Consider the following 13,221-nt stretch of genomic DNA (forward strand, 5'->3'; position numbering starts at 1 on the left):
AGAGTACCAGCTACAGGGGAAAGCTTTGGCTGGACCTTCCAATAAAGCAGAAATCGTAGACGCTGCAGCAAGACGGGTCCACACTACGTGCTTCAATTTTAACGTAAGCAAAAGAGAGGAAGAATCCCAACACCATATCCGAGCTCTCTGCGAAGCAAGTAGAGCTTGATGTACGTGCTTAGTCGCATCCAACAAAAGATCTCTCCAGTGAATCACGTACGTGTTTAAACTTGCAGCATAAAAAACTGGACGAACTGGCCCGGAGCTGCGTAACATATCAACATTGCCGAAGGGAGTTCCACGTTTCGCCCGCAAAGACAAATGTAGGAGGCCCAACCATGTATGAAGAGATTGCTAGGAATGGATGCGAGCGTGAGCGCTGAAATCCCGTGAGTGATGAACAAGCTCACTCTGATTCCATACTGATTAGATCGTTTCAGGCCTCCGCTTGATGAGGAATACCCCGAGAGCGAGGACGACAGCGAGCATGGCTTATGGAGTTTTGCAAGGATCGAAAACTTTGCACGAAACTGGTAAGCTTTTCTTTCAAGATGCTTGTGCTGATCGATCTGGAGAGCATCGGGAAAGTGCCAGCGTTTGCATTTAAAGGCTGGATCGCAACAACGTTGGAGGCTGACCGGCGTTACACGATTCTATCTGACTTCCATCAACTCGGACTCGTGCTCCAGTCTACAGAAGTCGAACCAAAGAGGAAGGACTGCTTGGAGTTCATCGATTTGCTCTAGAGCAAACTCAGGCGACCACTGCTAAAAGCTTTCTCGAACACAAGTGGATCTCGCGAGTTCCTGGAGAGAATCTCGATTTTTCTATTTGCATTTCCTTCCTTATAATCAAAACGAGACTTTTACCTCAGTAAACGTGATCTTCCTTTTCTTCGTGACCACCACCATCGTCGACTTCTTCTCCTTCTTCCTCGTCTATCTCGTCTTCGTCCTCGTCCTCGTCCTCCAGATCCTCCTCCGAGTCGTCTAGAACCACAACTGGAGGAGCTTTAGCTTTCGCCTCCTCGGGCTCGTCATCCTCGGCCCACTCAAACAGTTTGAGCGGAGCACCCGGGTGATGATCCTCCAAGAACCTGTTGTTGACGAAGAACCGGAAGCACTGGAGCAAATGGCTCTTGTCCCGTTTGATCTCCGAGCTGAGCAGCTTGGCCAACAGCGTCGGCTCTCGCTCCTTCTGGACTCTCTCGGCTTTTGCGTTTTCGCTCCTGGAGTCTTTCCTCTCCTCGTCGTTGTTGTTCGCAGTGTCGTGTAGGAAGTGACACCTCCTTCCTTTCTTGCAGTGGCCCTTCTGGAAGAAGACGCAAATCTTCCTTCCCTGCCTCCTCCCACTGTGAAACACTCTGCTGCCTTCCTGATCCTCGGAAGCTCTGGGAGCTTTTGATGGCCTCCCAAGGCTGGTTTTCTTCTCGGTGTATCGCTGTGACAAGTAGTAAGAGGGAATTTCGGCGATTTGACACCCGAGCTCCGCTTGCCTAGCTAGAATTTGCTTCATACTCTGCCACCAGCACAGTGTCACCGGTCACTCCGATCCAAATTCTTCTGTCACAGCATGCATACCTCTTGCCTCATCAACGCGTCTTCGTCGACAAGCTCTCCTCGCTCAATTCGACCTTGTATAGCTTGCAACTTAACGAAGAACAGTGACAAGTCAGTCCTGTTAGCGAACTTTGCATCTTTAGTACCTTTCTCTCGATGTTCGCTGTTGTTGGATAGTTTCTTCGACGGGCCTCACGCCACTTTCTCGTCTCCTCCTCGCTTTCTTTAGAGATGTTTCTGGAACACCGATTCTTTTTATCTTTCGTACACGTTAGATGGGGCACTTACATCGCAGGCTTCTTGCAATGAACCATCTGCCTATGCTCGCTCACCGCTTTCCCTGACAAAAGCGCACACACATGAATCAGATTCTCTGGATGGACTAGCAACAGACTCACCGATGCCTTCGAACAAGCAGCCATCTGTGTTGCATTTCACGTGAGTTTTCATATGAGCGTCCATTTGATTTCGTCCCACAAAGTTGCGGTCGCAAGGCTCGCACCGCAGATCCGGCCTGATGGAGAAGAACAAAGTTAAAAAGAAGAGGAAATAAAACGAGTACCTATTTGCTGAGCCTTGAAAGTTACCATTTCTTTGCCAGTTTCCAGGCCTAGAAAAAATCATCACACTCAAGCCATTATAGACGAGAAAGAAAAGCTCAAAATCTTACCTTTTGTTGTTGAAGCTACCGTCTCTGTTACGCTTCCAGCCACGACCAGCTCCACCTCCAGCTTGAGCCGCTCCACCTCCAAACCGTTGCATTTTGTTTGGAGACCTCCCGGAAGACGACTCGGAGTGAATCTCCGCCTGACCATATCCATCACCGGTGGGATTCACTTGCCACGGAGCAGCAGGGGACGGCCACTGTGGTGGCGCTGGAGCTCCATAAGCCGCGGGAAGAGGAGGATAGCTCGACTGCAAAGCGGCTGCCACAGCAGGTCCATAGCTCCCATAGAAACTCTGAAACTCAGCTGGAGTTTGCTGCTGTTGCTGCTGGAGCTGCGTTGCCATCGTCGTGGGAAACTGTTGAGAAAAGTATGGAGAAGGATAGGCTCCCAGCATCGGCTCGTAGGATGCAGTATAATCCGGCTGGTAGTAAGGCACAGGCTGCGGTATGAACATCTGGAAGACCACGAAGACGTAACGTTTTAAGAGTAAGGAAGAAAAACGAGGAAGAATCATCCATCTCAAGCAAGCAGTAGCTGCATTTCCAAGTAAGAATCCATCGTTCTTTCAAGAAATCCAAACAACCAACGAAAGAATCCATCGTCATCCAAGCAACCATCCAGATCCTCAACAAAGAAAAAGAAGAGAAGACGAAACGTCGTATGAACTGGAAGAGCACGAAGACATAAGAACGTATAGGTGCCCCATCCAAGCAAAAAACGAATGAAAACGAAGCAGTAGCTACATTTCCAAGCAGCCATCGAAAAAATCGACCGTTTTTCGGAAATCCAAGCAACCAACGAAAGAATCCATGATTCTTAGAAGAAATCCAAGAAACCAACGAAAGAATCCATGGTTCTTAGAAGAAATCCAAGCAACCATCCAAAGAAAACGAAGAGAAGATCCCAAAAGTAACAATGGAAGTGAAAGGAAGAACCAAGTACCTGGCGAGGAGGAGGTCGCAGAGGCATTTGATAGCCCGAGAAGGCCACCGGGAGAGGCTGCCAATTCAATGGCTGCTGCTGCGAGGAGTGTGATAGCTGCGTTTGCTGGAGACGATGATCTTCCATGGCTTCCTCCTGTTCCCTGCCAAGCGATCTAAACCCTAAACCCTATACCTCTCTCCCTCCCTCCTTGCTTGGACAGGCTCGAGAGGAGCACATAGGCGGTGGGACGCTCGGGGCTCATCTCCATCACCGCCATGGCGCCGCTCGCCGCCCCGCCCACCTCGCCACCGCTCCCCCGCGCCACCGCTAGGGTTGTCAGCGCTACATCGTCGGGCTCATACGGCATGCTGTGGAGGAGCTCCTCCGCGCTGTCCGCCCGCCCCGCCCTCGCCAGGAGATCGATCATCGCCACGAAGTGCTCCACCAGCGCCTCCACCTCGAAATCTTGCTGCATCGATCGGAAGCACTCCCCGGCCAGCTCCAGCGATCCAATGTGGCTCCACGCGAAGAGCACGCACGAGAATGTGATCGCGTCGGGCGCGCAGCCGTCGAGCGCCATGGATTCCAGCAGCTGGAGCGCCGATCGGCCGTGCCCGGCCTTCGCCGTGGCTGTGATGGCGATATTCCAAGAAACCGTGCTCCTGTCGATCATCCCCTGGAAGATCTCGCGCGCGTCGTCCAGCCGCCCCGATCGGCCGAAGAGATGGACGAGGGAATTCCCCACCGCGCCCTCGCGGTAGAGGCCGCTGTGGCGGATATCGGGCAGGATGTGGTGCGCCAGCGATGGATCTTGGATCGCCGTGGCCGCAAAGAGCACGCTCACGATCGTCACGCGCGTCGGCTGGAATCCCTCAAGATCCATGATCCGGAAGAGCTGGATCGCGTCGGCGCTGGCGCCGTGCTGCGCGTAGGCCGTGATCATCGTCGTCCACGACACGATGTTTGGCTCCGGCATGGAGTCGAGGATCGATCGCGCCTCGCGGAGCTCCCCGGCCTGGCCGTGCGCGTGCATCATCGCCGTCCAGGTCACCACGTTCTTGTCCAGGGTTTGATCGAAGAGCTCCCTCGCGCGATCCACCAGCCCCGCCTGTGCGTAGGCCGAGATGATCGTGTTCCAGGACGAGAGATTCCTCGGCGCCGTCATCGAATCGAATACCTGCCGCGCCTCCTCGATCCGGCCATTCTCGGCGAGCGCCTGGATCATCGCGTTCCAGGCAACGGTGTCGCGGTGCTTCATCCGCGAGAAGAGCTCCCTCGCCTGGTCGATCTTCCCCACGGAGCCATAGCCGGCGATCATGGACGTGTTGGACATGAGGTCCGGGTGATCCAGCGCGAGGAAGAGCTCCTCGGCGTCGCGCATCATCCGGCGCTCAGCGTAGCCCTGGATCATGCTCGACCACGCGACGCAATCCCAGTGTGGCATAGCATCAAAGACCGATCGCGCGAGATCGACCTCGCCGGAGGAGACGCAGGCGTGGAGGAGATTGTTCCAGCTCGAGACGTCCCTCTCGGCCATGGCGTCGCGGAAGAACCCCTGGGCTTCGCGAATTTGCCCGCATTGGGCAAATGCTGCGATCATCGCGTTCGCCGAGACGACGCTCCGGGCAGGCATCCGCGCGAAGACCTCCCGCGCCTCGCCGATCCGGAGGCGCTGCGCGGCGATGGTGAGCATCGAGTTCCAGGTGATGACGTCGCGGCGGGGGGATTCCACGAACAGGGATCGCGCCTCGCGGAAGCAGCCGTTCTGGGCAAGCGCGGCGATGGTGATGTTGATGGTGAAGAGGTTGCGGACGCGGAGCTCGCGGAAGACGGCCATGGCGCTGGCAATGGAGCGGCAGGCGCCATACATCTGGATGAGGAGATTGGCGACGAAGAGATCGGTGTGCCAGCCAGAGCGGACGATCTGCGCGTGCAATCGCCGGCCGCCCTCCAGATCCCTGCCCGCGATGCATCGCCGCAGCAGCACGACGTAGCCCGACGCCCCGGGATCGCTCATCCTCCTCGTCCCCGCGCATTTCCAATAGTCTGTCGTGCCCTAAAATTCGTTTGAGTTTAAAGCATATTCTAAGGATAGTTCTAAGGTAGTATAATCCACGTCCGCCCTAATTCTTCTATGGCATATTCTTATTCTGTGTACTAGAGAAGCCTTTTAGCACTGGTCGCCTGAGGCCTGCTCAAGAGCAAATCGATGTATGTAGACTGGAGCACGAGTCCGAGTTGATGGAAGTTGGATTAAATCGTGTAGCGCCAGTCGGCCTCCAGCCTTGTCGCGATCCAGCCTTTATCGAACGCTGGCATCTTTTGAGTAGTCATACATGATCTTGTGCAGGATGAGTAGAAGAAAAGAAAATTAAGAAAGCTTACCAGCTTTGTGCAAAGCTTTCAATCCTCGCAAAACTCCATACGCCATGTCGCACATGTCCTCCTCGTTGTTGGGGTATTTCTTCACACAGAGCAGTAGAGTTTCCACCTCGTAGACCGCCTTCATCGCCTTGATCACTTCTGTGCGTCGCCAATCTCGCTCTCTTTCTCCTCCTGCCGCCACTGCCGCTGCTACTGTCTGATGAAGAAGATCGTTCTGATGATTCCGAGATATCAGAACCTACGTGTGCTTCGGGATGGCAGTGAGAGTCACCTCGCGCATGAGTTGCACCTCCGTGGACTCAAGTGTAGGCCCGAACACGCTACTGATCATATGTCCGCCACCTTCTATGGCAGCGATGTAAGCCGCCTCGAGACCGGCAAGACAGACCTCGTGCTCGGAAGAATACGCTTCGAAGTCTGCGATTCTCTTCACAGCGCCCTCGAGCGTGAGCTTGATTTCCCAGTGACCATGGAGAACAAACGTATCAAGCGGAGGATCTAGTCAGTACGGAATCGGTGCGAGCTTGTTCATCACTCACGGCGTTTCAGCGGCCATAGCAACAAGTAGAGCTTGAGCGGTACGTGCTTAGTCACATCCAGCACGTCAGTCACTGGCGTGAGGACTCCCTGCGCCAAAAGAACGTTAGAAAACAGAGATTTCTCAACGCTTCTTGCTTGCATGAAAAACTGGACGAACTGGCCTGCAGCTGCGTAGCATATCACAATCTTGAGCTTCCGATACATTGCCGGAGGGAGTTCCATGATCTTCGCAGCGAGCTTGGCCTTCGCCTTCTCAAACTTGTAGGGATTCTTCCTCTCCTCGCCAAACGCGCTTTGTCCCCGGCCCATGATGATATTGCGCGGCTGATTCGACTTGCTGAAGAACTTCCATCATGGAAGTTCCGTGATGACTCCTTCGCGACCTTCCCGGTAGCGCTCTTCGATAAGCATCTTGCTCTTTGGTTCGACTTCTGCAGACTGGAGCTGATGGAAGTCGGATTAAATCGTGTAGCACCAGTCGGCCTCCAGCCTTGTTGCGATCCAGCCTTTAAATCAAAACGCTGGCACTTCTTCATTCTTGCTGATGCTCTCCAGATCGATCAGAACGTACTTCTTGGTGGCCGGGGAGGAGTACTCCGACGTGATGGCAATGCAGTTCCAGCGAATCTGGGACTTGCTGAGAGATTGTGTGTCCCAGACGCTTATCGAAGAGCGCTACTGGGAAGATCACGAAGGTCCATGATGGAAGTTCTTTAGCAAGTCGAATCGGCCGTGCAATATCATCATGGGCCGGGGACAAAGCGCGTTTGGCAAGGAGAGGAAGAATCCCAACAAGTTTGAGAAGGCGAAGGCCGAGCTCGCTGCGAAGATCATGGAACTCCCTATCGGAAGCTCAAGATTGTGATATGCTACGCAGCTGCAGGCCAGTTCGTCCAGTTTTTCATGCTGCAAGCAAGAAGCGTTGATTCACTGAGAAATCTCTGTTTTCTAACGTTCTTTTGGCGCAGGGAGTCCTCACACCAGTGAATGACGTGCTGGATGTGACTAAGCACGTACCGCTCAAGCTCTACTTCTTGTTGCTATGAATGGATGCGAGCGTGGCCCCGTGAGTGATGAACAAGCTCGCACCGATTCCGTACTGACTAGATCCTCCGCTTGATACGTTTGTTCTCCATGGTCACTGGGAAATCAAGCTCATGCTCGAGAGCGCTGTGAAGAGAATCGTAGACTTCGAAGCGTATTCTTCCGAGCACGAGGTCTGTCTTGCCGGTCTCGAGGCCGCTTACATCGCTGCCATAGAAGGTGGCGGACATATGATCAGTAGCGTGTTCTGGCCTACACTTGAGTCGAAGGAGGTAGAACTCATGTGCGAGGTGACTCTCACTGCCATCCCAAAGCACATGTACGTTCTGATATCTCGGAATCATCAGAACGATCTTCTTCATCAGACCGTAGCAGCGGCAGTGGCGGCAGGAGGAGAAAGAGAGCGAGATTGGCGACGGTCACCAAGAGCACGGAAGTGATCAAGGCGATGAAGGCGGTCTACGAGGTGGAAACTCTACTGCTCTGTGCGAAGAAATACCCCGACAACGAGGAGGACATACGCGACATGGCATATGGAGTTTTGCGAGGATTGAAAGCTTTGCACAAAGCTGGTAAGCTTTCTTAATTTTCTTTTCTTCTAGTGTCTGTCTCATCCTTGTTTGTAAACTTCCAGGCTTGGTGTACAACATCATGTATGACTACTCGAAAACCCAGAAAGTGGAAAACCGCCCAGCCTCATTCGTGACATCGAAGAACTCATCCATGGAGGAAGGAGGGGGGACACGACGTCGAGACGTCGAAGTCGGATAGAAAAGCTTTCACGTCGTCGTCGGGCCCAGATGATATACAGCGAGCAGGCTTTCAGGATCTCCTTGGTGCCTGGAAGAGATATCAATGCTCATTCTGATCAAGAAGAAATCACGAGGGGCTGTTGGCTGCTGGTTGGATGGCCGTCCCCGTCAGCAGGGCAACAAGGCGGGAGGGCTTGTACGGAAGATGTTCCCTCCAACAAAATTTACAAGGCTGGAGACAAGATCAAGCTTGTCTTTCCTTTCCTCAACGTAGGGCGGAAGGATGTACACCCAGAGCCCAGGGAAGATGGTGGCAGACATGGCAGCGAAGGCTTTCCCAGCTTAATGCGTACTTGTATCGATGCAGGACAGAAACACCCTCCATCTTCTACTCCACTGCATTATGAGTTGTGGCGAGGCTTGGCTAGGATTGATCTTCAGAAGGCGTGGCCAGTGGAAGTGAACGCTCCTGCCTAGCATGGAGAGCTGTTATTGCGTTCTCCCACAACGAGTTTGGCACCAGCCTTAAGATTGGGAGGTATTTGGCAGGCGAGGAGGGAGCGAGCACCGAGTACGAAGGGACCACCTTGCTGCGAAAGTAGCCGTACATGTGTATTGATTATGTAATCAACATTTTCAATGTGACTAATATTGACTTTTAAGAAGGTCCTATTTGCTTAATGTTTAAACTTTAGACTGGTCATAAATATGAGCAAGGATAATTCAACCATGTCAGAACGCAGGACGTATTCATTCAGAACTCATGCTTGAGCTAGACAAACCTATGCTCTCAGCTGGACAAGAAACTAAGAAAAGAAAAAAGTGAAGTTGATGTTTTGGAAAGATTCGCGCATTTAGCTTATTAATTTAAAAAATTTACAACTGTATTAACGTCTTGATCGTCTTGTCCCGGAGTAGATTTCTAGGATCCTAAACTCGACCCTATAGCAGGAGATGTCACGCCTACTGATCAGTACGTAAGCATTTGCCAAAGAAAACTTACAATGTGCTCGCGACAAAGTTCGTGAGTTACAGGAGGAGGAAAAGCTCGACGGTTTTGAGGGCCACCCTTTGCCTTGTTCCATCAGCGCTGGCTGCGCTGTGCCAAGCCGTTTACAACAAAAACGCCCAGTAGCATTCTCTACGCCCAGTAACATTCTCTAAAGTTCTATTCTCGAAGTTCTGTTCCTTGTCAAAGTCAATTTAGATATTACCTTGTCTGAGAGACCTTGTTGCTCTACAATATTATTGCGACAGTGTTCCTGGGGTCGTTTGCATCAAAGCGACAGGATCGGAAAATCCGGCACCAGATGGAGAGCCAAATGGCACTCGGCTTAGAGCTGATTGAGCGTGTCCCTGGCTAACTTGTGGTAATCTTGAGCGCGAAGAACCTACAGAGACCAACGAGACAATGATAATGATCTCAAACTGTCCTGTTTCGTTTTATTAATATATCACAAAGAATACTTATGCTTCTTGATGGGCACCACAAGACTATAAACAGTATATAGATAGATAGATAAACTTATCATCCCAGGGGAAGGCAAAAATTTGCTACATTGACAAAAGTACTTGGAATCCAAAGCATCTATTTATTACTTTATTGTAGTTTGTCGTTCCAGGCTTTTCAGAAATTGAGATTAAAAAATATAAACACAATAGATGGCTAAGGTCATGAAGGGGGCATCTGTGTTTTAGCTTGAAGCAAAGGGCATCTTGGCTCAATTGACACAGCCTGGATATTAGAAACCAAAGATGTTATCTGCAGCCTCCACAGCCTTCTTTTTGGCGTCTGGGTTCATCTTGTCAATGACCTCCTTGCGCGGCTTAAACTTGCGGAAGCTGAATTCTGCAAATAGAACAAAAGGACTGTACAGTTTTCAGTGGTTTACATTTAGACACCTCACCTCCAGTGATGCCATTGGAATCCTCCTGATGGAACAGAATACGGTTGCTATCAGACCAAGCAACGAGTTTGATGCGGTACACCTGTACTGAAAAACATGAGCTGTGACCGAAATACAAAGGGCAGCCTGGGCACAAACCTTGAAGTACGGGTTTTGCATATCAGGGTACCTTAGGACCCCGATGTCAATTATGGTCTTCTCGTGGTGCTCATGCTTGGCAAAGAAAGTTTCAAAGCTGTTAATGGTCGCCCCTGACTGAGCAACAAAGAACTTCAATGTCAATCTTGGTTGATTTCAGGACGTCCTCATCTGCAATGAGATTCACAAACCAGGTCTGAACCTGTGACGAGAGAAGGCCGCAACGGTTACTAGAGCTCTTCTATAATACATAACTTCTATTACCGCTTTCACAATAGCTGCATCCGGTGACCCGTCAAACTTGAAATCGCCAGAGCTTTTGTTGAGAAACTTGTCAGCTCTGCTAATCCCATCGCCCATTGGCTCAACCAGGGGATTTTGCATGAACATGGAGTTGACCTTCTCCCAAGTTCGCTCTTTCGGTGCCACTTTGGCTAGAAGGTCTGTGGTTCCCGAGATGCAAACTTTGAGAACCTCATCCATCTTCTTCACTGTTTCTGCATTCAATGCCCCAAACGATGGTGCCAGGTTGGTTTGGAGGTAGTCCTCAGCACTCTTGGAACGCACATCAATCTGGAGCATTCCACAAGGAGTTAAACACTGCTTTGGGCAAGACAGGTTCAACTTTACCTTGCTGAAATCAAAATTCGCCACAATGTCACCAATCTCCTTGAATGAACCGAAGGCTCCCTGGATTGTCGCCATGGTTGCCATTGCAATTCACCTTCAGAAGAGGTATGTACACCAGAAGAGGTATGTACACTCAATTTTTATAGGGGTAAATGAGTTAGTTTAGTGCAGGAAACATATTTAAACCAAAATGAAGTATAGCTTGACTCATCGCGTCATACATATACCTCCAAAAATGCAGGTATACCCGGATTGAGCGTTCTGAAAGATTAGTTTAGTGCAGAAAACTAGATCGATGCAGGAACGCATCTACACCAAACGCGTTCGGTGCAGAAAACGCCAAGCCTCCTTCGGTGCAGTAGTCTAGCTTGACCCAATCATATTCTTTACGCATATGCTTCTAGGGCATGATAAGGGTGCAGCCCTTAACTTGTTGGGATTCTTCCTCTCCTCGCCAAACGCGTAGGCCCCAGGCAGTCGCTGGAACCGCATTGTGTCGCAAAGGAACCAGTGCTTGTGGAAAACCACAGGTCCACTAAGTCAACTTTGACAGCATGGTCTCAGAGAGTGGTGAAACGAAATGGGCCATGAACGTCAACAGGGTGAAATGACACACTTGTTTCACACGCTGGTCAGGGGCCTTTTGAGAGAGTAGCAAAAGCTTGATTGGGCTTGTGAGCCTGACTTGTATCCATCCAAGGCCGGCGTGAGATGCTTTGGGTGCCCAAGACTAGGGAGGCGTTGCGGGCATCTGTTTTTCCGAGAGTACGAAGGGATGAGGTTGCTGCAGTAGTGTGACTAGCAAATCAACGTAGCCGTACATGTGTATAGATTAATTCCTGAGTTCAAGTATGAAATCAATGAAAAGCTAACATTTTCAATGACTGAAGACTATGTTGACTAAATATTGACTTTTAGCGAAGTTCTACTGTCAAACTATTTGCTTAATTAGACTCACGCTTCTGAATTGTACAGATCAAGAAGAAATCCTACCTTTGGCTTTGCAAGATGGCATGCCCCAAGTTGAATGCCAGTGCCAATCTCAAGCGATCCAAAGCACCAGGCTCTGCAGTGTCTCAGGGGAGCAAAGGGCCGCCTTAACCTTAATCAAGTAACAGTTGTGGAAGAGAGAGCACCACATCTAGCATGTGGCTTGTGGCAGCCAAGCATTTATAATGACATTGTTTTTTGATCCTTTGATGTTAGCTTTTCTTATCATTGTGAAGTAAAATTCACCAAGTCACCCACCAATAGAGAATGTGAGTTGGGTTTAAATCGTCAAGAGACATACTAATGAGCTGTGCTGTAATAATAATTCAACTTAGTATGAAAGATTTGCACAATTGGTAATTCGGCTTGGTTGAAAAACCAGTGGCGCGAAGCTACCATGTGTGGGATTACGACTGAACGCCTCTAAGTCAGAAAGGATGTCGTTCTCTAGCCAGTCCCTGGCGAGGAAGAGTTCCTGGAGGCAGCAGAGTAGAGTGTTTGTTTCGGACTCTCTAACCAGCACTTGCTCCGGCCATTCCAGCAGCTCCACCTGATCGATCGGAAGTTTAGAGTGTAAACGAGATGTGAGAACAGCTCCATATCGATTCTTGGAGCAAGGACAGCCAGAATTTACATGGAAAGGTTCCAGATTTTAGAAGCTGCAAGCCAGGGTTTTAGCGAGGAAGAAGAAGGAACGGATTGGTAAAGTAATCACCGCTACTCTGCCAAGTGCAGCGAGGTTTTCGGTGTAGGAAGCCTCCCTACGACGCAGATCTCTAATGTTTTGCAACGCTGCCTTGAAGCTCTTGTACCTACGTCAAGTTAGAAGTGAGCTCCGGATAGTTTCGCAGCTGTATAAAGGGAGTACCTTGCTAGGAACGACTGGCCTTGATGCTTCGTTGCTCCCGAGCCAAGGATGTCACAGCCTCAAAATGCTGGCACGGGAAAAGAGCGTTAAAAGTGTACGTGTATCAAATATAACGTAAGACTGCTACCTCGAGATTATCCAGATTATCAGCTTCACCAGACGTTATTGTGTTCAAAAGCTATCCGCAAGATCAGAAAGCCTCTGCTCGTCTCGGGCCAATTGAAGCCACATTATCCTTTGGCCCTTCTTTCCATGCTTTAAACTATGAACAGAAGACATAAAACACAGGTGAGAACCCCAAGCCTGGAAAGGAAGAGGATACTAAACCCTGGCGATGGCTGTGCTCACGGTATCAAGTTCATAGAGGCGGCATACCTCTAGTGCCTGTTGCACAAAATTCACATTGAGATTCAAGAAAACGTCACACCAAGACCAACCTTCAATGCCAGTTTCTGATTGGAACATCTCTGCTTCATTAGGAGAGCTTCAAGCATTCCCAGGCCTTGCTTTGGGCAAGCCGCGAGGTAAACAGGTGCTAGCTGAGATAATTGTTAGACAGACATCAAGAAGGAGGACAGTACTTGAGAATAAACCAAACGATGGAGTTCTGTCAAGGTCTTCTTCAAGAAGAGATCGAACGTCCTCCCCTTTTGCTATCAGGAGATCATCAACATGCGCCATCATCCTGATAGAAAATTTATATAAATATTCGACATGAGAAGTTCTTACCACTGTGACGGGGAAGAGCATTTACCTCGGTGTCGTTGCTGATAATTGCAGATAAAAGTTCTTGAAGGTCTTCGTCCCCAGAACTTT

General features: G+C 50.2%; 2 protein-coding genes across 2 annotated transcripts; both read right to left on the reverse strand.

Annotated features, from left to right (window-relative positions):
- Positions 1-803: 803 nt before the first annotated feature.
- On the reverse strand, positions 804-3,413 carry LOC112347443. The gene is made up of 8 exons (XM_024678337.1): positions 3,170-3,413; positions 2,230-2,681; positions 2,122-2,169; positions 1,958-2,073; positions 1,848-1,899; positions 1,706-1,796; positions 1,581-1,649; positions 804-1,518 (listed from the first exon to the last, which is right to left on the reverse strand). Exons 1-8 carry the CDS (start codon positions 3,293-3,295, stop codon positions 871-873), a joined length of 1,602 nt encoding a protein of 533 aa, XP_024534105.1. The 5' UTR covers positions 3,296-3,413; the 3' UTR covers positions 804-870.
- A 6,370-nt stretch (positions 3,414-9,783) lies between these two features.
- Positions 9,784-10,635, reverse strand: LOC112347433. The gene is made up of 4 exons (XM_024678272.1): positions 10,548-10,635; positions 10,182-10,490; positions 9,918-10,119; positions 9,784-9,861 (listed from the first exon to the last, which is right to left on the reverse strand). The coding sequence occupies exons 1-3, from the start codon at positions 10,629-10,631 to the stop codon at positions 10,018-10,020; spliced, it is 495 nt and encodes a 164-aa protein (XP_024534040.1). The 5' UTR covers positions 10,632-10,635; the 3' UTR covers positions 9,784-9,861; positions 9,918-10,017.
- Between the last annotated feature and the right edge of the window lie 2,586 nt (positions 10,636-13,221).

Source organism: Selaginella moellendorffii, unplaced genomic scaffold (assembly GCF_000143415.4).
Source record: "Selaginella moellendorffii unplaced genomic scaffold, v1.0 SELMOscaffold_21, whole genome shotgun sequence".
NCBI classification, from domain to species: Eukaryota; Viridiplantae; Streptophyta; class Lycopodiopsida; order Selaginellales; family Selaginellaceae; genus Selaginella; species Selaginella moellendorffii.

Coding starts and splice junctions, on each gene's coding strand:
- LOC112347433 (XM_024678272.1), bottom strand. CDS start 10,631: ATGGCAACCATGGCGACAATCCAGGGAGCCTTCGGTTCATTCAAGGAG. Junction 10,491..10,547: donor CGAATTTTGATTTCAGCAAG/GTAAAGTTGAAC, acceptor GGAATGCTCCAG/ATTGATGTGCGTTCCAAGAG. Junction 10,120..10,181: donor ATGCAGCTATTGTGAAAGCG/GTAATAGAAGTT, acceptor CTCTCGTCACAG/GTTCAGACCTGGTTTGTGAA.
- LOC112347443 (XM_024678337.1), bottom strand. CDS start 3,295: ATGGAAGATCATCGTCTCCAGCAAACGCAGCTATCACACTCCTCGCAG. Junction 2,170..2,229: donor GGTAGCTTCAACAACAAAAG/GTAAGATTTTGA, acceptor GATTTTTTCTAG/GCCTGGAAACTGGCAAAGAA. Junction 2,074..2,121: donor TTTCAAGGCTCAGCAAATAG/GTACTCGTTTTA, acceptor CTTCTCCATCAG/GCCGGATCTGCGGTGCGAGC.